General features: G+C 36.6%; 1 protein-coding gene across 1 annotated transcript; it reads left to right on the top strand.

Moving 5' to 3' along the window:
- Window positions 1-471: 471 nt before the first annotated feature.
- On the top strand, window positions 472-25,332 carry LOC140141128 (organic cation transporter protein-like). Its single transcript, XM_072162915.1, has 10 exons — window positions 472-966; window positions 11,861-12,007; window positions 12,477-12,588; window positions 13,892-14,060; window positions 17,120-17,264; window positions 17,477-17,562; window positions 18,730-18,944; window positions 19,936-20,044; window positions 21,624-21,836; window positions 24,526-25,332. Exons 1-10 carry the CDS (start codon window positions 616-618, stop codon window positions 24,626-24,628), a joined length of 1,650 nt encoding a protein of 549 aa, XP_072019016.1. The 5' UTR covers window positions 472-615; the 3' UTR covers window positions 24,629-25,332.
- Window positions 25,333-26,995: the final 1,663 nt, after the last annotated feature.

Genomic DNA, 26,995 nt, shown 5'->3' with positions numbered 1-26,995 from the left:
AAAGACCTAACATTTAAGGTCTTTTACGAAGTTTCATGTGTATTCTGAATACGATATAGGTCAATATTTTTAATTGATAGACGGGTTTTCATCCCAGCTACATACTCATTAAGTATATACATATCATTAGATTTATTAAGTTTACTTTGAGGACTGTTAAATGTCAAAAATACCAATTTTTAACAATTTGCCATAAAATTTGAATTAAATCACCAATTTCCAAAAATTCTAAATTATTTGATATCAGAAGAACATTCCTCGTGCAAACATCGCTATCCGAGCCCTCAAAAGTGAAATCAATATTAAACAAATGCATTAAAATAGTCGGCCAGCTGCACGCAATTTATTTATAAAGACAACAAAGGGTGACTGCGCCAGCATGCCACGTAAAACGTAATAGAAGTAGGCCTATAATTAATAGTATCATCTGAAACATATGCCCTGACGCTTTTGAAGCCATAAATGTATGATTTAGGTGAATTTGGAGCCTATCAAAATACATCTACTTCACTATCTGTTTAATCGTGATTCCCTGTGTTTGTTAGCTGCAAGTTGAAACTACAACATCTATACAAAGATTCGAAGTTTTTTTACCACAAACATAATTGAGTAACAATGCGTTATAACGATATTCTTAAATATCTTGGCGAATTTGGACGCTATCAGAAATACGTCTACTTCACCATCTGTTTATTAGCGATTCCCAGTGCCTGGCACAGTCTTGGGAACACATTTCTTAGTGCTCAACCAGAACATTATTGCCGGTCGTTTCCTGGACAAGAATACGAGAAATTTTCGCCGACAAAAAATTGTACGATTCCGTTTAAGAATAAAGAATGGTCTAAGTGTGAAAAGTATAATAGATCGGAGCCGTACGACCAGTGTAAAGATGAAGGGATTGTTCTCAAATGTGATCAAGGATGGGTTTATGATACTACATTTTACGAATCGACGGCAGTGACAGATGTAAGTAATATGGGTGAACCGAACCTGTCTGGTTATCAAATTAATCAATGACAAGGTTATCTCTGAATTTGACAGGTGCCAATTGATGCAATAACATTAAGGTTATTAATTATTTTAAACTGTTGTGATTTGGTAGTTCACAGCATCTTACGAATGGTAGTGAGCTTTGGCAAAAACTGCATTGCCCAATTCATAGCGAGCGTGTAGAAGAATTAAAATATCACAGATATACTTTTATAGGTGCTGCGGTTCTTGAGTTACGTTGTAAAGGGGCTGAAACAACAACACTTTTGTAAAACGTACATAACTCATTAACAACAATAAATTAAGCAAGTTTGCAAAGTATACGGTTTGCAGAACTAACTTTTGCAAAACATCAAGGTGTTAATTTTCAATAATATATTGATCTAGATAATAAAAATCGATTTTTAGGTTGCTTCGACCAACAATACCCCGTCTACCCTTAAAACATCAATTAGCGCCTGTAAAATTAAAAGATAACCTTGTCACTGATTAATTTGATAACCAGGCAGGGTGGGTTCCCCCAGAAGAACTGTTCTGGCGAGGCTTTCTCTTTAAAGCTCTTTTTGTAGTATTATGTGGGAACATCAGACATAGACTTTAAGGTACATATTTCGAGGAGCATAACAAACACCAAATTGGTGTCGTATGACCTTTGACATGCATGCATTCTTTTGTCGAGAGTGACATGGTCTTTCAATTCCTGCCGAGTGTCCTTGACAGAATTGACTATGCTTCAGTAGTCATGAAAGGATTCAATAGATAACCTCTGCCCCAATAATCCCAAGCTATTGCAGGGAACCTCTATTATTATCGGGAATTGCCTGTTACACATGATCGCACACAAGGTCGTAGGCAATTGGTGGGACCTCATCTGCCCAGAACATATTGACCCAGGTCAGCATACCGCCATATCCTTCCCGACATGCTTAGTAGCCAAGTCCGTAGAAGAGTGGATCCACACACTATGTATACAAATATACATTTGGCCACATTTTATTATACGATTAATACGAATTTATTAAACATGGTAACAAATATTCTCTAGCAAATCGGTTATACGGTGGAACTGGTAGGCATATTATAAATTCGGGATATTAAATATCTTCCTGACCAGCCAGATCTGCGCATGGTCAAAGACGAGGATAGACGAGTATCAGACGGACGCAAACTGGCTTAGTCTCCACATCAGCCAGTTTGGTTCCGCCCCTCCACAGGGAGCGTAACCTGTGTAGGAGACTCGGTTGGACCTGGTGGGACCTCATCTCTCCCCATCGATTGAAAAATTGTGATCTATAATCCCCGACATTGCTCTTATGAACTGACATCCACCTGGCTATTGTCTGGAAACTGCACCTCGAAAGATGTATCGTAAGAACTCAGTCCTCAAATGATAGTCATATAATGACCAAAAGATAAATGACTGACTATCATTGAGGACCGAGTTCCGCAGTCTATGGGAACATAGGGAAATATAGTCCGAATAATCAGACCCAGAACAAAATATTAATTTCTGACATGATCGTGTACTGGGTCTGAACTGTTTGCATATGAAATCTTGATGGCAAATTGGACAATAGAAGCACATGGTTCTACGTGACAGCTTTTTAATCCCTATTCAGGTTACGTTAATCACGCTATTGTGGACCATCCTTCTGATACTTGAGTGTTTGGACAAGCGGAACGGTTTTTTGTCTACCTCTCTGTTTGTAAACAAACCAGGAGGTCCTCCTCGCCGAATACAAAAGTCAGCGTAATAGTACCACAGAGAACCTATTCTTGAGAGGGCACTCTATTCACGTGGTTTCTTTTCCAACGCTAAAAGATCACAAATTTTGGTGGTTTGCAAATGAAAAGTGTCCGCACTATCGATTGATTACGTAACTGTTATGAATAATTTATTAGGTTTTTCAATGCAATCGCCTCGGTCCATTAATACATATTATCTGTATTATCGAAGTACTTGGAATAGCAATCCGGTGAGTTCACTGAACTACGCCCTAAAACTGATGGAGTTTTAATGGTGTTTCTCCTCTCCATACACAGTTCAACAAATACAATAGATGAAGGTCAACACGTATGACCTCCTATGTGACATGTTATACGTGATGTACAAAAACCTGAATATATCATAAAGATCAGTATTCGTTTGTGCATATGAACTGCACGTTTGCGTTGCTAAATATTACTCATTATATATTATGATAAATATTGGTATTATGACAATACGGTATATACATTGTATATAAAACGACTAATAGATCCTGCTATCATGGCGTCAGGTCAATGTTCATCATATCCCGTATGTTTTTTGAAATTCACTCATATTTGAGACAAATTGCTGTGCCCATTTTATAGGTGCACAGGTAGATCCGTGTTGTTTTTTATTTTCATTTCTTTTTAATGAAAGAATTAAGGTTTTCCACTGCACGGGGCCACAAGGGTGATACTAATTTTAATGCTATATTTTCAAAACGAATACGTGTTCCTGGTTGGCTCTATTCGCCACTTGCACGGTTCCGCCATTATGCACTATATGCGGGAGAGCCTCGAACTGGCAGCATACATGAAAGGAAGAATTACGTAACCTTACACAGAATGTTATATGACTGGTTCAATTCCCATTCATGTATGCTGCCAGTTCGAGGCTCTCCCGCACATAGTGCATAATGGCGGAATCTGTGCAAGTGGCGAATAGTACACCACATTTCGCCATAATACATTCTAGAAACGCTTGCTGTTAGAATAAGAAAAATTTTAATGCTAATTTATTGCACATTCTAGGGAAGCGTGGTTACCTTTTTAAAATAACCGAGTGAGAGGGTTTTCAAGAAAATATTTTTCCTGTCAAAACTGAAGCATCCTCTGTATAAAAAGAAAATATGAATATTAACTGCACATCATATATAACGATTCGTGATACCCAATTGTGGCATATTTCATGTCGTTTGTGAGGCAGAGAATTTTATTTCAATTTTATATACGCCAAAATATTTTTTTAATTGAGCAAGAATAAGGATAGAAAAAACGTTAAAAATTCTATGTATAAATAACATTAGACCCGGCAAAAGATTACTGTATCGTTTTTATGGTAATCTAACCTTTTATTTCCTGAAAAAAAATTTGGGTCTAATGTCGAATATTAACATACTTGATCAAAACATCGAACGTGTATACAAGAAAATGGTAGATTTTCCTCTATAGTATTTTACTGACCATCATGGAAATGTACTGAGACACAAGCACGTGTCAAAATCGATATAATGTATTGTCCATATAGACGCCCAGTTATCATGTTTATCGTTGGATTTTTTTTTGTATAAAACACGCAGTTAACAACAATTGAGCGCTAATAATACACATAAATGTTTTTATTTGAAATAAAATTCCAAAATAGGTACGTTTTCTGCCTTTGCTTGTCACGTGGTAGGCCTATGTTGAAGTTGCGATTATATCTTCAAATAAGTTTCCAATGAATTCCAACAAGACAAGTGGTCGAGTGGTCTAAGGCGCTGGGTTCATATGCATAGTGTGTCCAAAGCAGTCCGCCGCCGTGAGTTCGAACCCCGCCTCCGCCAAACTTTAATGAAGTAAAATTAAAATTAAAATTTTACTTTTAAAAAATTTCATATTGGGGAAATGTGACTAGCAGAATTTATGTATGGCGTGGAGTGGTGTGGCTCTATAGCGATTTCACAGAAAAGGTATTTCTAGTACAATGCAGCGTCGGACTCTAGCTGAGAGCGTAGCCTAAGTCATTATAGACTCAAATAATGGCTCTCCATACACAAATGAACAAACACAAAGGAGGGTAGTCTCCTCCGTGGCCTGCTTGATGTCGATGGAGCGAAACCAAATTGGCTGCGGAGGAGACGTGTACTTTTGCCATGCAAATGAGCTGAGTGTCGTAGCCCTGATAGTACCAGGCGGCTGACACTGAAAAATTTGCATGGAAAAATGACCCGTCTCCTCCGCAGCCAATTTGGTTCCGCTCCATCGAAATCAAGCCGGTCACGGAGGAGACTACCCTCCTTTGTGTTTGTTCATTTGTGTATGGAGAGCCCTTTTGGAGTCCGAATGACTTAGGCTACGCTCTCAGCTAGAGTCCGACGCTGCATTGCACTAGAAATACCTTTTCTGTGAAATCGCTATAGAGCCAACCGGGAGCACGTATTCGTTTTGAAAATATAGCATTAAAATTAGTATCACCCTTGTGGCCACCGTGCAGTGGAAAACCTTAATTCTTTCATTAAAAGGAAATGAAAATTTAAAAAACACGGATCTACTTGTGCACCAATAAAATTGGCACAGCAATTTGTCTCAAATATGAATGAATTTTAAGAAACATACGGGGTATGATGAACATTGACCTGACGCCATGATAGTAGGATCTATTAGTCGTTTTATATACAATGTATATATACCGTACTGTCATAATACCAATATTTGTCATTATATATAATGAGTAATATCTAGCAACGTAAATGTGCAGTTCATATGCACAAACGAATACTGATCTTTATGATATTCAGGTTTTTGTACATCACATATAACATGTCAAATAGGAGGTCATACGTGTTGACCTTCATCTATTGTATTTGTTCATCTGTGTATGGAGAGGATTAGCGCCATTAAACGCCATTAAAACGCCATCAGTATTAGGGCGTAGTTCAGTGAACTCACCGGATTGCTATTCCAAGTACTTTGATAATACAGATAATATGTATTAATGGGTCGAGGCGATTGCATTGAAAAACCTAATAAATTATTCATAACAGTTACGTAATCAATCGATAGTGCGGACACTTTTATTTGCAAACCACCAAAATTCGTGATCTTTTAGCGTTGGAAAAGAAACCACGTGAATAGAGTGCCCTCTCAAGAATATCAACTCTCTGATAGTACTGACAAGCCTAAGTTGGTGCCTGTGGCAAGGAAGTGACGAGGGTGTGCGGACAGTGATTCAAAACTAGGAGTCTGTCGGTGAGAAACCCCTAAAAGTGGGCGATCATTCAGTGATGCCTGGACATCAGTACCGAACAATTTTAAAACGGAAACGTCAAAACATATTTTTAGAAAAAAGAAGGTCGTGGGTCATTTAGTGTTACACGTTAGTTAACGTCTCCTCGCACAACAAGTCTGTTTTAAGGATACGATACATGATTTACCGACAAGTGACTCATTTCGGAATGCGATCATGAATTTTGAAGAAAAAAATAATTTCCACAGGCTTCGTTGGGATTCGAACCAGCGATTCGGAACTTCCTTTGATTACGCGTCTAGCGCTTTACCGCTCCGCCACGGTTGCACTTGAGTGGAGGAGTGTAATGATAAATGATAAATCTCATAATGCCATCTTTAGCCTTTTGTTTACTAAAAAGACGCGTTTTGTAAAGATAGATTAGCCGTTTTTATGCATAAAGAGCACGAACGTTTGGGAAAGGTTTCAAACAAATAATAAAGACACTGATGTGATGATGAAATTGAGTAAGTCGGGAAATATCTGCGTCGCAATGTTTTGTTTTGGTTTTAGGAATTTGACCTTAAAATTTACGACCATGACATTATCATTCGAAATCAACAAAAGATATTTCAACAGTATATGGCCTCATTCTTTCTCTAGAATGTTTTGTACATGTATGTGAAATAGCTTCAACAATGGTTCGCTGCATAATGGTAAAAACAGCCTTGACCTAAAAAAGAGCGAGAGGTACCATATTTACCGATTCAGGCTAAATTTAAAATTGATATAAAACGTTTGTTTTTTGATCGATTACAAAAATAATTTTTGTCATATAAAGAAATTGTGTCTGGCGTGAATTACACTACAGTTTTTTATTCTTAGGGCTCTTTAACTTCTTCAAATAATTTTTAAAATGATAGAGTGAATCCCCTGGCCCTCTATAATTACGCACAAAAGATCGAGTCCCCTTAACCAACGCACTGAATGGTCTATTGTTCTATTGTGTCCGATTTGAGCGCTGACATAATGGAAAATGTTACCAATCAATATTCATGAGAGTGTACATTCAACGTCCAATTTTCGAAATTGGGTGACTTGTGCTTGGCAGGTGTAAAATACATCTGACTGGGCGTTTTAAATACGTAACGCATAAAGGCATTGACATCATCGAATGGCTGCCTATAGTGCTGTTAGTGTTAGGCCTATGGGGGGGGGGCTGTGTTTAGTTTCTATAATAATTATTATAAGGCCCACATTTATTTGTCATTCCTTTCTTTTCCTTTCTCTGTACTTATTCTTTCCTTGCTATAGTATCACTCCCTCTTCTTATCACCCTTCCCTTCTCCATCCCCTCTTACTTTTTATCCCCTCTCATTCCTATCATTTTCCTTACCTTTCTATTTATTTACGTCTATTTATTTATTTCTCTTCATTTCTTCCTCTTTCTCTCTTCCTCCAGTCCCCTCTCATTCTTCATATCCCTCCTCCACCTCTACCTCCCTCATCCCTCCCAAGACCTCTCACAGAAGAGCTGCCCCCTTCAGTACGCCACTGTTTATGACATTCTCCTTCTTAAAATAAAATAAAATGTCAATTTGTGAAACAACTTTTATAAAGGCCTATACCGGTATACTTATTATATGTTACATGTATACGTAGCTATTACCATTATACAGTACTATAGACATGCAGACATGGCAGCCTTGATGTGTAATCATTCAGCAAGCGCGTTCAATTTATTTAAATGAAGCACCTAAATTCAGTAGGGTGACAACGAACTGTACATCAGCGGCTAATGTGTGCCTTTTGTGCTTACGGCTACTCAATCACACCCTTGAGTGGTATGACAACAAAAGGTACTTTTCGTTATAGTAGGCGCTTTCACGCGACTTTCGTTTGATCACTTATTGACAGTAGTCTGCTAGTTAAAGCGTTAATACACTGTCGGGTCAGCTTACCGATTTAATGGCGGTAGCCCTTTGTCCCAAACAAAAGGTACCTTTCGATGAATAGCTTGTCAGATTTCAAATCGGCACAAGTTTACAATGCACGGTTACACAATCTATTGCCTCTCCATCTTTAATAGCTCCATGGTTTTAACTCATGATGCACTTATGGTCCATGGCAAGCCCGATTCGACCTTTGTGGCATTAAACCCAGTTAACAGGAAATTAATCCAGTAAATCGATTCAGTAAAGCAAATAAGCTCATGCATTCGATCACTAACGGCAACCAGCTTCGGTCGATTACCCCAGCTGCATCGTGTGTAAACTCTAATTTGCATAGAGGCTGTACGTGAAATTATTGATTGGCTCCAAACAAAGGATTTGAACCGGTGCACGTAATCATGGCGCAGTGCAGTCCATTCAATCAAATGTTGTCATCAACCTATTTGATCGCAGTGCATTGTTATGTGTGTGAGACGAACTGTCGCGGTTGATTGCAATCAAACAAACGATGTCTTATGTATTACTTTGTTCCGTGATGAAAATCGTGATGTTTTATTTAATCACTCTCGAAAAATGTATTTCTTTTGTAGGCCTATTACTTTGTTTTGTGATGAAAATCGTGATGTTTTATTTCATCACGCTTTAAAACAAACGATTTCTCATGTATTACTTTGTTTCGTGATGACAATTTTGATGTTTTATTTCATCACTCACGAAAAATTGATTTCTTATGTATTACTTGTTTCGTGATGAAAACCGTGATGTTTTATTTCATCATCACGCTCTAAAACAAACGATTTCTTATGCATTATATTTGTTTTGTGATGAAAATCGTGATGTTTTATTTCATCACGCTCTAAACAATAATTATAGTTACATGCATTTCAAGAAAGAAATCTTATTAAAACGGTAGGCCCTATGTTGTTTAGTTTGTTTAGAAAAAATGTAGAAAGTGATGATGATGATGATGTCGATGATGATGATGATGATGATGATGATGATGATGATGATGATGATGTCTCCAAAAGTGTCCCGGTTTTTTTTCTTGCCCTAAATCGTGCGTATCTATTAATAAGGCACTTCAATAATCAGTCCCGTGACGGCCTGCACTAACTAGCTACTAACTTGGGTTTATGGGCGCTGATATTTCATGTTCACTGTCACTTATTTACCAGAAAAGTGCGACCCTTTGTCAATCACCTACAGTACCCAATTTCGGCATACTATATAAGAAACTCATCATGATGATTGCCAGAGAATAGTTTAAATGTAGCTTGTACCGTTTTTTGTGGCATCCTTCAGAAGTGAGCGGTCCGATACCAATATTTTCGGTCAAATCTCCATTCAATTAACACGGGGAGTTGGCTAGCTATGCCTTGCCCTCACTCATATTTTACAAAAGTGCCACTATTTCTGAACATCTAACCTAGCTGTAATTTTAGGTCATGTTAGAGAAATATATTTGCTAGAAGTTTGGAGAATAAGTTAAATATTGGCTGGTTATTTTTCACACAGTGATGTTAACTAGGCAAGTGCCCATTCTTCCAACATACATCATTTGTAGAGGTCACGCGTCAATGGTGAGAGCACTGTGTATTGTGTATAGGAAAACGGACAGTAACTGCAGTATGTACAGGGTGTCCCAAAAAAAAGAGGCCCCTCATTGCGCCCCCTTTTTCTCCTATTTCTGAAAAGTTGATCAAATATATTTTGGTATGTAAAGAAACCTTGAGTCGTTAGCTATAATAAACCAAAACAATTATATCAATCGGCTCACAACTTTTGAAGATATGCTCTTTTAAAGAAATGTACCCGTTTTTCACTCTGTCCACGGAGAGGGTTTGGCTACTTCAAAGATTGAAAAAGAGTACACATATACCATGCATGAATATCAAACATTTCTCAATGATAACTTTATAAAATAACTTTGTTTATGGAATGGGCTTTACCGGTGGGTTGGGCAATGGATTTTGTTAATAGTGTCATTAATTTGTGGGTAAAATGGATGCCGAATGGGACTTCTTTTGTTTTACTTGCAATTACTTACTTTTTCTTGGTTATTTATGCCTTTTTGTTTTATTATGTTTCTTACTTTCTTACGTTGTTGTTTCTTGCTTTCTTTTTTTTTTTTATTTACAACGTAAGTCATTTCTCTTTTTAGGATAAAAGGTAGCCCTAAAAGGCTGTTTGGTTTGTATTTGGTTCTTCTGAAGTGAGTTTACTATGCTGCTCTGCCCTCTACCTGGTTGCCTCCTTGGGGAATACAGGTTTCAGCCCTGGTCCTCATTGCATCTATTGCGTTGCGTACCATCCTTGTGCGCCGGATACTTGCGAATGCATTTAGTAATACGTTTGCGAAGATCTTGGATTTTGCCACAAAGGAAAAAAAATCAAGTGTTAAGGTCTGGTGATCGTGCAGGCCACTCCACAACATGAGCCATCCCAACCACTCTGTTTACTATCCGTGGACAGAGTGAAAAACGGGTACTTTTATTCAAAAGGACATATCTTCAAAAGTTGTAAGCCGATTGAAATAATTGTTTTGGTTTATTAAAGCTAATGATTAAAGGTTTCTTTACATACCAAAATATATTTAATCAACTTTTCAAATAGGAGAAAAAGAGGGCGCAATGAGGGGCCTCTTTTTTTGGGACACCCTGTATAACTGAAATAGGACAATCTCGCCGCTATACACCAGGGTCGATGTAGTTAAAATGGGTATTTAAAAACCCCTTTGCCAAGAGCCGAACTCTCCCGTGACAACACTGGTCCTGTCTGGATTTGAACCCATACACACTTTGAAAAAAAGAGTTCAAAAGGGTTTAAAATGAGCACAACTTAAAAAATCACGGTGGTCAGCATCCCACGCGGGGGTGGGGGGAGGGCAAGATATTCTACAGAGCAAAGCTGACCTTTCCCTCCGTGTCTTACATTATATCGTTCGTTCCTACACAGATGATTGTATATACATGCCTTAATAACAATATAATAATAACAAATCCGCATTTTAACGCATTCTGAATCGTAGATTCCTCAGTGCGCTTTATACTATTATGAAAACTACCAAATGTGATAAATATAATACAAAATATCAATTTAAAATTAAACCATTATAAACAAATGCATAAATAACAGGCCAGCTGCAAGGAATTTTATTAAAAAGACAAAAAAGAGTGACGCCAGTGACTGCGCCAGTATGCCACTATCCTGGCCACTACGGTAAAAACGTAGTTATGATAGTAGGCTAGGCCTATATCTTCTAGAACATTGTAGAATGTACTCGCTATTCCCAAAAAATACAGAACTAATTTTTTTGGGATTAAAAAAATATTATCCAGTTTTGCCAAATGAAACATAGCTAAATCCTAATCCTTTAGTTAGTCGTAACTGGCAATAAAAGTCAAATTTTAATATTTGGTCAATTTTTGGAAATAAGGGCCAAAAACATGCGTTTTTAGGGTGTTTTTCGTATGCTGTGACAATCAAGCCCAAAGACTTATACCAAGACTAATTTCAGTTTATGCAGTTTAATTTTTGGAAAAGACTTGTTTTATTCTGATAACCAATCATTTAATTAAAGAAACACAAAAAAGTGAAAATTAGAGCACATTTCGGCATATACTCAAGATTTTGAATGCTTAGACTTGTTCCAAGTCTTTGATTTTTGAGACTCGATTGTCAGAAAATATGCCAAAAATGCATGTTTTTGGCTCTTTTTTCAAGAAATTAGTAAAATAGTGATTTTTTCTTTTATTGCCAGTTAACTAACTAATGGATTAGGATTGAGCTATGTTTCATTTGGCAGAACTTGATAATATTTTATTAATCCAAAAAGAGTAGTGCTGCATTTTTCTGGAATAGGGAGTAGATACCGCCTTTTAACTATAAGTGCAGATCATTCTTAATGTAATTAAAAAAATTAAAAATCTTTATATTAATTATTACGTTTTTCTTGTTTCAGTTCGATTTAGTATGTGATAGAAATTCCAAACGTCATCTTTCCAAGTCATTGGTTCTAGTCGGTAAGATGGTGGGTTCAGCCATTTTTGGTCAGTTAGCTGATATTGTAGGCAGGAAACCAATGCTTCTATTGGGAATTATCATGCAGGTATTTGATCTTATGAAAATAATGTAAAATATCATGGGTCAATAATAATTGTTTATCATTTTTGAACACAATGGAAGCCTCTGTAGAAAACTGCACAATCGCAGACTACATGGACTGCCTGGGGACCGACTAGGCAAATAATTTAAGTTTAGTAAATTATAACATTAATATAATAGACACGAAGAGTTATACGACCTTAGAAAATGCCTGCGACCGGATCTGAAACCAAGAAAAGTGAACGCGTCGTAAGTTCAGCCGGATTTGCAATTCATTCGAACTGAAACCAGTGGGTAACAAGTCAAAATTAGATCAACATTTATAGATCAAAATATAGGCAAACATTACCATGATTACGTAATTAATTGAGACAATGCAATATACAAACATCAAACGATCTTTACATGGACCTATTAATCGAAGATTTAAAAGATAAAGTGAATTTTTGTTCCCAATGTTATTTTCATCAAAGGTGTCCGTTGGAGTTGGTGCGTCATTTTCACCGAGTTTCCCCGTCTTCTGTGCGTTACAATTTCTTCTTGGCGTCACGGCTTCCGGTGTGTTCGTTGTAGCCCTTGTAATTGGTAAGGTTAACCAGTAGTGTGTCAAGTAAATAGCAAAATAGATTTTTAATATGAGCTATCTTCAGTAGATAGCAAATTAAATTGTCTAATTAAGTATGAATCTGAGCTGTCTCTAATATGAGTTATCATTAGTAGCTATCTTACTTCAGTAGCTATCTTCAGTAGATAGCAAACTTAAGTAACTATCTTCAGATAGCAAACTTAAGTAACTATCTTCAGTAGATAGCAAACTTAAAATTATCTAATATGAGCTACCTTCAGTAGATAGAATCTGAGCTGTCTCTAATATTATGAGTTATCTTCAGTAGATAGTAAAAGTCACATTTTCTAATCAATTTGTGAGCTATCTTCAGTAGATAGCAAACAAAACTTCAGTAGATAGCACAATTGCTATATGAGCTAACTTCAGTAGATAGCACAATTATTGTTTTAATATGTGCAAGCATTTTTTTCAAATATGAGTTATGTTCAGGTTCAGTAGATAGCAAAATTGTTTTTCTATTATGAGTTATCTTCAAAAGATACCAAATTTAAATTTGTCTATGACCTAACTTCAGTAGATAGCAAGATTCAAGTTTTCTAATTTCAACTATTATCTTCAGTTCATAATGTTCTTATATGAGCTGTCTTCAGTAGATAGCAAAATTCACATGTTCTAATGTGAGCTGTCTTCAGTAAATAGCAAAATTTACATGTTGTAATATGAGCTATCTTCAGTAGATAGCAACATTCTCATTTATAAATATGAGCTTTCTTCAGTAGATAGCAAAATTAAAATTTTCTATTATGAGCTATCTTCAGTAGATAGCAAAATTTAAAATTTTCTAATGAACAACTATGAATCTGGGTTATCTTTAGTAGACAGCAAATTCAAAATTCTCTAATAATTGAGTTATTTTCATTAGATAGCAAAATTCACTTTTCTTATATGAGCTATCTTCAGTAGATGCAAACTTTCTCAATTTCCCCCGCAAATCTTTGAAATTGTTTATTGTTAAATGGTTTTAACCAAATTTGTGAAACAAGATCAATATTTGCGTCATTTTAACAAAAATCGTGTCAATTGTCCAGATGATTCGTCATATTTTGGGTCTCTTTTTTGTATACATTTTAGGGGTCATTTTTTAGAATCTCAGCTGTCCAAACCAGTTTTGACATGTTTGTGATTTTGACTTATAAACAACATTAATTGTCTTTTTCTGACTTTTCTGACTTTATGACAATATTAGCATAGAATCAAACCTCAGGGCCTATAAATTTAATAACATTTCAATACTTTTATGTTTAATCTCGTTACCTACAGCAACTGAATTAGTCGGACCTTCCAAACGAGCGTTTGCTGGTATTGCGATTGAATATTTCTACAGTATAGGCTACATGAGTATAGCACTCATCGCATGGAGGCTGAGGTCATGGCCAAAGATTGAGTTGGCAATATCTATACCGTCTGTAGTGTTTCTAGCATATTACTGGTAAATGTTATTCTTTGAGTAGCTGTTATGTCATTTTGCTTTCCTGCATGCCTGTAAACGACGAAAATAATATCCTGTTCTACGGGCCCGATTGACCCAGATTTTCCGTTTTTGAGAATTTCTAAATTTATTTATTTGGACTGAGTTTGACGAAAATTGTTGTAGGGTCCATCAGATTTATTTACAGATTGTGGTTATTTTTAGAGTCATTGGTTTAATAAAAAGCCTAGCCGACCGACCGACCCTTCTTGAAAGGTCCGTCCCCCTTAAAACTAAACAGGGTTTTTTCGTCGCTTATACGTCGTTTTTTCAGCGTAGCGTGGGTCATCCGAGGGGGGGGGGGGGGCACCGACCATGATTGTTGGGCACCGGGTCTGATTGGGGGCACAAGCCGTTTTGGGGCAATTTTCCTCAATTTTGCCCGATTGGGGGGAACGTTCCCCCTGCCCCCATGACGCTACGCCACTGTTTTTTTGTTCCAAAATCAATTATGTAAACTTTAATATGTTTTATATTTCTTACGCTTTCAAATTCTTCTTGGTCTATATGGTAGAAGCTTAAGAGGTAGGCCTTAATACTAAATTAAACATTTCCAAACGCTGTTAAACACTAAAGCCGGCCATCAAATTTAGATATTTCGTATTGACGATATACATTAAGTTTCCCATTATGAATTTTCATGTATCTTCAGTACATAATTCATACACACATATCATTAGATTTATAAAACCTATATACTTCAAGGACAATTATAAAATGTCAACAATATCAATTTTCAAATAGTTTGCCACAAACTTTGTATTAAATCGCCAACTTGAAAATATCTACATTATTTGATATCAGAAGGACATTCCTCGTATTCAAAATGAAGTTTGGTGTGTCTGAAGTGCTCTCAGTCTCAGATCCCACGAAAATATTGAGAAAACGTCGCTATCCGAGCCCTTAAAATGGATTACATTTTAAATTTAAACCTACCTTTCTAAATAAATCCAAATATTTGCTATTCTGCTTAACACTTTACAAAGATTGTAATTACAAGCAATTATAGGCACCTGTGTGCATTTTATGCAATTTTGCAATCTTTATTCGTTTGTAAATTATAATTATGACACGGTTGTTTGATGTGATTATTTATTAATATTTCTAACAAAACATTATTATAATGTTCAATTCTAGACCTGAATAATACCAACAGCTATGACACTAATTAACTATTATACGCATTATTTTGTAGCAATTTTTACATAGATTTTCGTTTCTATATCAAATTATTCATCTTTTCTGCTTTTTTGTGGTAATTTTATTTCTATAAACTGTGCAGTTCGGTGCAAATTGAGGGCGCTATTTACATATATTTTAAATTTAAATTATCCAAATAATATGAGTAATAATACCTTACATTTCATGATAAAATTTTTTTTTGAAAATTTCCCTGTCGTTTGTTAGTCTGTTTGCTGATGTTCTTATATATACCATTTTACAAGTGTCTACCCCTTGGAACGCCTGATTTCAATATGTGACCATCCATCTCAAACCGTTCGAGTTACAGTGTAAAATGTGCATAAAGGTTGTATTCATATTTATGTAATGTTTGTCCTACATGTTTCTCATTTTAGTGTCAGTCGAACGCCAATCTTTAATCCTATTGTTGAAGAGGATAATAAGCTTATACTGATGTATAGAGTTAGCAAATAGCTGTAGTCTTTGTTTGCTTTGGCCAAATCCGGTTCAAGTGGTGGGTTAACTAACAATCAACAATGAGAGGACATTCCTGAACCTCGTTGACTTGGGGATGATTTGAAGTGACCGCCAATTATGACAATTTGATATGTAATACCAGCGATGTGGAAAAAGAGAAATAATGTAGGACCAAAATAATGTACCCTTTTACTGAAGGAGTAAAGTTTAACAAGCCATAACTCCGCTTCTGGATATTGTTTGAAGTCAAATGATATATCATTGTAAAGCTTATGATATATATTTTCTAAACACGGAAGAAAACAAAATTGACCAAGGGCCGACTTTACGAGCGTTTCGACGTGGACGGTCACATATCTTAATGAGAAACATAGAACCTTTCATTTGATACCAAAATCTGCATTTGATGGGGTAAAGTGGGGGACGAGGCTGTACAAAGTAAAAATAATGACAAGTCAAATGAATTGATTTATTTAAAATGAAATCTATACCCGTCTAAATAACTCCAACCAAGTTTCCTTTTCTAATTAACATTATTCGCGAACTAGCTCTAGCTGGGTTCAAAATCAAAAAAATTACAATAACATCGAATCATATATACTTTCAAACTCTATTTTATGTTGCTATTATTGCAGAAAAATTCACATCATAAAATTACGAGCCGTTTGGTTAACATGTTTATCAATCATTTGCAATATTCTTAATTGTGTGACCAATCGTTAAATTAAATTAAACTTAGAATTAAATTAAATTTTTAACGATCAATTTTTATAATGTAAGTTGTGGTGTACCCCAGGGGTACATTCTTGGACCCTATTATTTACAAGTACACACATCATAAACCAGAACAAGCAAACACATTGAAGATCAATTTATCTACAAAAATGTTAGTTTGCAGGGAAGGCTTAGGGTTGGTTGATGGAATGGTTGATATATTGTAGAACGACTTCCCTGTGACAATCGCCCCCCCCCCCCAAGTAAAAAATAAATCAATACACCACTGGTTGAGATCAAAAATGTATCACCAAATTATTGAGTGATTTGTTTACAAATCTCATAAACTTGAGTGGGTACACACCCGACCCCTTCCCCGGCATTGAGGCAAAAGTAACTGACACATTTCATTTGCCAATGTGCAGTGTATTTTCCCCAAAAAATGTGTGTAATTTAGCTCTAATTATTTACCCAGAGATGGAACCGAGACTGTGGGACAGTCTAGCATTTTGAGAGCCATCTGTTTTTATTCGTTTTTATGATCAATATGATTTTGTTTAAAATTTCTAATATCGCCGTTATTCCCCCGCTGTCGCTACCCCCAATGTCTTGCACTTTGAACACATGTTATTTCTATTGATTTGTAGGTTTGTTCCAGAATCACCAAGATGGCTCCTATCCAAAGGGCGCAAAGAAGAAGCCAAAATAATTCTCACGAAAGCTGCTAAAGTCAATAAAGTGGAATTACCTGATGAATATTTAGACGAAGATATAAAACTTGAAGATGTGAAGGTGGGTACACCCGGTTGTTTGATGTGATCATTTATTAATTTTTCTAACAAAAGACATTATATAATGTTCAATTCTATATATATCAACAGCTGTCACACTTATATTTTAAAGCTATTTTTAAGATAGATTTTTTTAAGATAGAAATCATTTTTGATTTAGCCTTATTTTCGATTTCTCGACTAATTTTGGTTTAATTTTTTTTTTCTGAGAAGAGTGACAATGCTCAACGTGCGAGTGCCTGGAACCTAATACGAACTCCTAATATGCGATTCAAAACACTCATCATTTACTTCGCATGGTAAGTGAGAAGCAGTAAAATGTGTGTGTTGCTTTTGCTCATGCAATGGCTTGCGTATGGGGGTGGGTAGGTTGCAGTCAAGTTAGCTTAATCGTTAAGGCTTTCGACTATGGTGCGAGAGGTTGCGGGTTCGAACCCTGGCGGTACCTAGTACGCTCTCGTGGAAAAAATGAGTTAGCTTGAAATTCCCCTGGACAAGGAACTTACTGCTAATTTGTCTCGTTGTAACCCGTACGAAACTCGGGGAGCTGATCCTGGTTGCGAAGGTTATTTGTGGAATGTCTAGGGTGTGCGCTCTTGAAGCAGCAAAGTCCCTGAATTGTTGTTTAATGGTTTATGGAATGATGTGGGGCCGTAGTGGTCAACGACAACATGTAAAGTGTGCTGAGGCTTGTGGATCAACGTCTATTGTGCCTGTGCGTAGCGCACTATAAATCACTGCGTGTTTTTTTATGGTGTGTGTTTAAATTCGTTTTGTGAGGTATTCAAGAGAGGCAAGAAAGCTAACCCATATATCACTCAATGTGTCAATTTAGACTGGTTCTTTTTGGGAAAAATCGCGTACCTAGCGGCAAGCTTGCGTCCGTAAAAGTTGGCAACCAGCTTATTTTTGTTTAATTCGGGTATGCTGAACTCGAATCTGTTGTCTGCCAAGCAATATTTTGATACCGTTACCCTCAAAAAGGACCCCCTCCCATATGACCCCATAGGATCGTATAGGGGGCAAAAATTATTTTATTCCAAAACACTGTCAAGCATGTCGAATTATGCGTCTGGCCCCACGGATCCCATGTAATGTTTGTGCGTGTACGACCTATCGTTAAGAAGTTATGGGGCACAAAAGGTCTCAAGTCGATTTGGCCAAAAGTCAAAGTCACATTTTCGTTAAAGTTGATGCGAATTGTTCGCCTAGCTTAGAGGTTTCATAAAAAAACTTAAAAAATAGTTTGCACTATCTGCGATGCCCAGTTAGCATGTTACACAGCAAAGTGTCAAAAGATATGTACTAGTAGGATTCCATATGATTCAACGGAATTTGTATTTAACTGTCATCTATCTTCTGAACTTGACATCGCATATAGTAAAAACTATTCTTTTCCTATAGGCTATAGTTCAGGCACATTAAAAGATATTCATCGCTTATTATATTTTAATTCTCTCTTGTAGGATCGCCAACTCAATGGTTTACTACGGTCTGTCGTTTTTCACAGAAGATCTTGGCAGTGACCCATACCTTTCTTTTTTCATCGCGGGTGCGGTGGAGATTCCCGCCTATATTTCATGCCAATTACTACTAGATCGTTTCGGCAGACGACGCGTCATGTTCGGTTTTATGATGGTTGGCAGTCTTGCTTTGTTCTGTTGCATTCCGATTCCCAACGGTAATAGTACCGGTTAGGGTTCCGGTGTAGGGTTGTCATCGTCCTATCCCCAAAATGAAAACTGTGCTTCAATCGGGTGTAAAAAACAATAATGTTCACAAATAATAATTGTTCAAGGTTGAAGGTTGTGGTTTTGAATATCCATCAAGCTTTATAAATCCCCACCCCCGGTAGAGGACTGGAAGAATGAGGTAAAAGTATGAAATGAGTGACGGACCCATCGCGGCAGGGCTTAAAAGTTTAAAACATTATTTTTGAAATTGATCTAATTCTGGAATAAAAATATGCTAATCATTAGTCAGATGCCTGATGAAATCCAATGGTATCGGGCACAACGTAAAGTTAGTTGCAAATTTTTAGTTGGTTAAGAGGCTCTGCAATAATAATTATGAGCCCCCGGGAGGGTAAAATGTCCAAATGGAGACCCATAAACTCGCTTGCTACCCCACTTGGCTTGTCAAAAATTGCTTGCTCTCCCCCTTTTTGTTAGCTGGCCACACAGTTCTTGCCCCCCTCCCCATTGTACCCTCCCCCAGGCGTCATATTTATTGCACTGCCCCTAATCGTGATATATTCACAAAGGAAGATGGAGACGTAACGGGCTGCATCCTAACGATCAAATAAACACCTATTGTGTACTTTGGCTCTGGTAGCATGCAACGTTTGGACAGTATTTTTTTTCTGGGACATGAGAGCACATCAGACTTCGAATTCCATTCTGAATACGAAGAATGTCCTGCTGATATCAAATAATTTTGATTTTTTTTTTTAATTCGCGATATTATATAATACACATTTGATGGGAAATGATTAAAAATTGATATTTTTGTATGCAATAGTCCTCAAAGTAAAAATCTAATTATAATGTACTTCAAATGTGTGTAGCTCGGATGAAAAGCCGACGATCGATTGCAAATTTTGACCTTTCGTATTGAAGATATATATTATAGCAGAATAATTATAAAGTATATTAATTACGTTTTGTTTTCAGAATTGGATAATGTTACACTAACCATTGCGATGGTCGGAAAGTTATGTATATCAGCATCGTACGCCACTGTCTACCTCTATGCTGCCGAGTTATTTCCAACACCAATAAGGTAATAGGACCTTTAGATATAAGATCCAAGATGTACGCGAAGAAAACGGTTGCAAAGAAACTTGCAATATATCAAGGTCTTGATATTTTTCAGCTCCACAATTACAAATTGTTTCGATGCGTTAAAAGACGAAATCAGTGACCTGAAGGGTATTATTGACCTAATCCTATATCCATACCAACCTAACTCTATCATTCTATTCTGTTAGGGTGGCGGCATAATATAAGTCGTGTTCACACGGTCGGTCACTTATTACCGGTAATAACTCACTATTACCGGTTATAAGTCGCTCATTACCGGTAATAACTCACTTATGTCCGACTGTGTGAACACGACTATAGACCATAAAAAGGGTGACGATACCATTCCTAAAGGCAAGTGGCTTCATCAAAGTCATCAGTAGGTATTATATTGGACTTCTGGCCTTTGCGTGTATATATAGGACTACTGGCCTTTGAGTATATAAAGGACTGTACTGGCCTTTGTTGGTAAACTGATTGAGAAGGTTGTCTCTGCTCAGGTCAACAAGTATATCGAGTGTAATAAATTGGTTGAGCCTTTAGAGTCAGCGTATCGGGCTGCTCATAGTACCAAGACGGCACTCCTGTCTGTTCACCACAATAGGATTCTCAGATCCATCGATGACAACAGGGCTGTCTTTGTGGTCTTACTTGACTTGACTGCCGTGGAATACCATATTCTGTTGCAGCGGTTGCGCCAAGAATTTTAGGGGGAAGTGTTAGCTTTCGTTTGCTATAAAAAAAAAATTCTGATTGGATTAAGGGAACACTTGAGGTTTCGACAAAAACCAACCAAAGAGGCCCATTTTCAGCTAAACGCTCTACAGCTCTCACATTGCTATGCACTCAACCGTATAGTGTAATCAAAGACTGTGGTGGAGACATTCACTGCTTTTTGTTCTCTGCTTGGAAGCTCTTGGAGGAAAATGTGTGCTCAGGTGTATCGAGGTGGGAACTGTGCGCATGATGGTTTATAAGAGAATCGTTTTTGTATAGAAACCTTTCCATATGCAATGCGGTTAGGACTCTCCATTCATTGACATCATCTCCGTTACTCAACCTTAAAACTGGTCAAAAGGAATTGTAATGATATGTTGCATAATCTTGGATACATCTTTCCTCTGTAGCTAAAGAACAGAAAGGTTCAATGTGCGACACATTTTGCTATAGTTGAACTTCGGTGCAATTGTGACGAACAAATATTTAAAGTTACGACTTAAGATTTTTCACTACACTGGAGACATCTCTTTCTTAATCTGTAAAAATAAATAAATAAAAATATCATTTTGAAATGTCTATTTTCCAAACCATCAAATAGGCGCCTTACCGAAGAACGACCCTGTTATCGATTTTTTGAAGTGCAAAACCGTTCTTGTCATGGTCGCTGCCCGCGCTCAGCGAATCGTGTAAGGCACTTCACATGTTATATATCGGTTTATAAAAAAAAACAAACATGGTTTTCGATATGTCAGCAAGCAAAACTTACGACGAATGAAGCACTTTAACGAAATGCAAAGCGAATATTCAAATAATGAACATTTTTTCGTTTCTTCTTGCAGGAATGTCGGCGTTGGGATGGGCTCATTTTCCTCTCGTATTGGCAGTATTTTATCTCCATATATTTTATTATTAGCTGATATAGTCTCCCCAGAATTACCTTTGATTATATTTGCAAGCTTTTGTTTCGTTGCTGGGATTCCATTGTTATTACTGCCGGAAACACAGGGAAGAAAACTACCGGAAACTCTGGAAGAAGGGGAGCTAGTTGGAAAGTAAGTCCTACAGATACGGATAATATGCAAAGTATTCATAAACAGCAATGCAGCCGTTACAAATTCTCATATAGCTTATCGTATTCAAAATATTAAGACATTAAAGGAAAGTCGGATTATGTACGGTTATTATACCCATTCGTCCCATTTCGTTCAATATGTTAAAACAACACAGCAGTATTTGTAAAGAAGAAAATCCGAACTTAAAGCACGAATCACATGGTTTTATTTAAAACAAACACGCGATATTCAAAATTCCCGGGCGGCGCCGAAGTAGTCGAGTGCAATGGTCCCACATGATGCAGTCATGTCTACAGTAGAATTCACCACGACCATTGCAGGACTTAAACCCCATTAAAAGCTATAAAACCAAGATAACACTCATTGAAAACAGCTCAAGTACGTTACATCAGATCTTCTCTGGTTAAATCCACACTACACATGTTTCTGTTTTACCTGTGCAATGAGCAATGAGCTGGTATTATAGTTTCAGTTGGGTGAACGATTATAAAGCAATCGCAAGGTAACAATACTGTGTGGGCCTTTGTTTACGAAATGAGACAATAGTGTGCATATTGTTAACCAGAATTCTTGAAAATGAGAAACATAATGGCTGTGGACCGTAACACGGTTTGGAAATAATTTCTTCAAATTTTTGGTGTTATCTGTCGTTTACATATCCTTCCTAAAACACAAAAGTGCGAATATTTCCAAACACCTAAATTAGCTAAAAATTTAGGACATGTTACAAAACTATATTTTCTAGAATTTCAGAAGAGTACTTTAAATATTGGCAGGTTGTTTTTCACACAGTGACGTTAACAAGGCAATGTCCTATTACCTATAACATACACTAAAACACCAAAGTGCGAATATTTCCAAACATCTAAATTAGCTAAAAATTTAGGACACGTTACAAAACTATATTTTCTAGAATTTCAGAAGAGTACTTTAAATATTGGCCGGTCATTTTTCACACAGCGACGTTAACTAGGCAATTGCCTATACTTCTAACATACACTATTTGTAGAGGTTACGTGTCAATGGTGAGAGCACTGTGTATTGTGTATAGGAAAACGGACAGGAACTGCAATATGAGTGATACAATCAATGAAGGATGACGACAATTGAGCACAAATAACCAAGCTTTTACGTCATTGTACTTAGACAACTTCGGCGCGGGAATTTTGAATATCGCGTGTTGAGAGCCGACCGTTTTTATTCGTTTTTATGGTCAATATGAGTTTGTTTTAAATAAACCCACGTGATTCGCGCTTGATAATTATTTTTCTAACATACAGGGTGTCCCAGAATGATTTATACCGTGTTTGAACAAAATATCAAAAATGTATAGTCAACAGTGTATCTAATTTTAATATGTGCAATACAATGACACATATGTCTCCTACTTATTCTGTGACTTTCATGGAAATAGCTTAATTCGTTTTGGCGTGACATTGCTATTACTGAAAATGGACAAAAACTGCACGTGTGTAATTTACAGCGCAAAGGCTTCATAACACATGGATCCTTTATCACCATCGTCCAGCCGCACTGTGCAATATATTGGAGAAATCCTACATTCTTTTATAGGAAATACACTAAATTTGGCACAGATGTAGAGCTTATAACGCTGATTAATTCTTGATATGGGATCAATTGCACGGGATAAAGTGAAACATTTCAATATGACTTCAGATATATAGGTTGATAAACGTACTTTTTATGTAATATTTACCACAATTTTTACCCAAAAATGTTATTATTACAGAGGATATAACTTCTTCAAGGATCCTCCTCAGTAAATTTTAATCTTCTCTGTTACGTAGCTGTGGGTTTGCCAATATACTGTGCACATAAATACATGATGTGACACTAAGGACGAACCTTCTTTATACTTTTATGAAAAGTAGATCTTTGCCGGCATTTCAAATGATGAAACTCACACGCTGCAATATTTGTCGCCAAAACTGCCGCCAAAGAAAGAATAGTTTAAGGTCACCCAAGCGTAACAAATCCTTTATTCCATACAAACTTGCTTCGTAATATCATAAATAATCGACTATTTAGTAGAAGAAAGAACAGGACACAACAAATATACTGCATAGCATTTTCCAAATAACTTTGTGCTGAACGGTTAGTAATTTTACAGGTTTTCAAAATAGGTAGTTTTGTCCAAACTTGGGAATTCACCATTTTTACGCAATAGCATGTAACTTCTATTAGAAACGTCCAATTTCTAAAATCTAAAATTCCTAAGAAAGCTAAATATATGTTAATTTTAGAATTTAAAACAATACTACAGATAGTAATGCCCTTTATACCTAAAACATACAACTTTCCTGGTATAAATCATTCTGGGACACCCTGTATAAGGCATATACGAAATAATGTTTACGCTTTCCGGAGTCTCCCTTTCAATGCCCTTCACAATAAGTGTTTCTTAGTTTACTCTGAGGTGGAGCAATTTTATTTTTTGGTCCGAGGTGGAGCAATATTTTGCTCAGATGGCAGACACGTTTTTCTTTCAAAACATAACACAGCCCCTTGATATCTAACGGTGCGTGTACAGAAATATACCTGGCATGATATCTAAAAATTAATTGACATGATCAAGTAAAATATTGTAACTGTACATGCCGTTAGAATTTGTGCATCATGATTCTTCCAATATGTTTCTTTAATACAGGGGCTTAACACTTTGGCAGCGGATAAAAGGAGACACAAGAGATACAGAACCAGAATATGAACTTACTGAAACATTTGAAAAGGATACAGACATAGACATATAAAGAACCTCGGTCGAGGTTTTCCAAAGTTTAAAAATAACGGTTAGTTAATGAAATAACGGTTAGTTAATGAAAAAAGAAGTGAAAATTAGCAACGCGACGAGGTTTATTTCATCATCATGTGGGATTCTGCGCCATATGTACAGATGTAGGGCCCAGGCCTATATGCAGCAGTTTGCCAGACAGTCGATTTGCTTATACATACTACTCTACTACTCTTTATGAACACGCAATATAATAAAACATAAACCTTCAAATGTTTTTGATAACACATAGCCTACGTCATATTCCACCGCTTTCGGACAGTCTTAAAAACTATAAGTGCAAATTGTTGCATGTAAAAATTATGACCCGTTCTTCATGTTATTACGACTTAACTAAATGGGACCAAGTTGAAAAAATGGTGAAAAGCCACACAGGAAAGTTTTTTTAAACTTTGGCCCCTTTTTACACGTTTTTTGGTAGATATGATTATGTTAATAATTAGTATCAGTGAATTCTGGACCCGGGCTTTTGGAAAATCTACAAATACAGTCTCTTTCTTGTCTGTAGAACTTTGACTTAAAACAATGAAAGCGGAAAGCGATTGAGGGTTCCTATAAAAATGATAATGTCCATAAATATAATGGCAGTTACTCAGAATATAATTATTCAGCGCAATAACTATAATATTTCAGAGCAAGGTACACCAACTTGATGTGGGGAAACAAGTAAATACGGTACAGACTAGACAATATGCAGGGGGGGGGCAATAATATTTCGAATAATATTTCGTCAAGCAAGGAACTACTGAAAATTGACAACTTGTCCAGTACAGTTTCTTATTAATATCATGATTTATGCACAAAGACCCTCGTAGCTTAGGCGCGGGATGCGATCGTTGTTCGCTCATCAAATCCGTGCGGAAACTAGTACTGGGGACCTATTCCATGGTTCCAGTGGCTATTTTAGGTGGGGAAAAGACTCTGCACGTTGGCAAATTGGAATGATTTTAGATACTTTTGCCTCAATATCAGGCTGTGCGGGGTGTGCTCGAGGTGTGTGTTCCCCTCCAGTTTATGGAAAAAAATTAAAATCACTCGATTTGGTGATACATTTTTGATCTCAACTAGTGGGATGGCGGTTGCCTCGAGGTCGTATTACAACCAATAGGCTCATACCCATGGAGCTAATATAGAGAGGAGAGGAAATAGAATACGTAACGCCTATTGTTCCTTTGTGCCTATTTGAGTTTCCGAAACGCTATTCATCGAGAGGTACCTTTTGTTCGAGACAAAGGGCTTCCGCCATTAATAATAATAACAGCACTTCATATAGTGCTTTTCCAACCTGATCAAAGCACTTTACAAAGATACAAAATATATACAAAACATATAATACCTGAAAAAGGCTTAAAACAGTAACAATCAGTGAGTTTTTAGGTTACTCTTGAAACTATCTACAGTGGGGGAAACTCATAATCAGCAGAGAGAATAAATTGGTACATTCTTCATTTATTTATTATCGTTTATATATAATATATAATAGGGGTCCTCGAATTTAACCTTGGGGTACACCACAACTTGTATTTCTAAATTTTAAGCTTTTAAATTAACATAATTTAATTTTTTCCCTTTTTTGTAGACAGCTGTCTTTATTAAAAGTTTCTTAATACATAGTACTGTCACTTAATCAGTGTGACCTTAAAATACATTATCGTGCATTTTTTTAATTAATATTAGTGACATATTCATTTCAAGAGCCTGAGTTACAAGAGGATTGAAAACAAGCAACAAAAAGGTAAAAGAGCAACAGAATGAGCGAATAGAACTAAGGGACCGCTCATTATTAATGTGGGAGGTGGGGCCGGGAAAAATGTAGGGGGGGGGGGTATGCGATTTTCACTTTTGACAAACAGGGGGGTTATGTGATTTTATTTTTCCTGATAGGGGGGTCATGTGAAATTTAATAGTTATTCACTATTATTTAATACCAAGTATCCGAAGGTCTTGCATATAGTAACAATATCAATCATACCATACATAATTGTCTATAAATGACTTATTCGCACAAATTTGTTCCCTTTTTGCACCATATTTCACCATTTTAGCTCCAATAGGGCAAAACATTGTGCGCTTCGCGCGCATTTGTACCATAAACACAGTCAACGGCCAAATTGTGCTGGATTCACTATTATTATACTTCAGGAATTTTTTTTCTTTTGCCTACCCCATCCCCCAAATGTCAAAAAAGAAATCTACGCCACTGTCACATGCTACGCACACAAACCACTCCGACACTCCTCACCTATAAATTTTCTCACCAAAAGTAGATCTATTGGCATAGGCGTAGATCCCAGGGGATGGGGGCAGTAAATCCCCCTAATATTTT

Source organism: Amphiura filiformis, chromosome 19 (genome assembly GCF_039555335.1).
Source record: "Amphiura filiformis chromosome 19, Afil_fr2py, whole genome shotgun sequence".
Classification (NCBI taxonomy): Eukaryota; Metazoa; Echinodermata; class Ophiuroidea; order Amphilepidida; family Amphiuridae; genus Amphiura; species Amphiura filiformis.
This window is presented reverse-complemented; position numbering and strand designations above follow the sequence as displayed.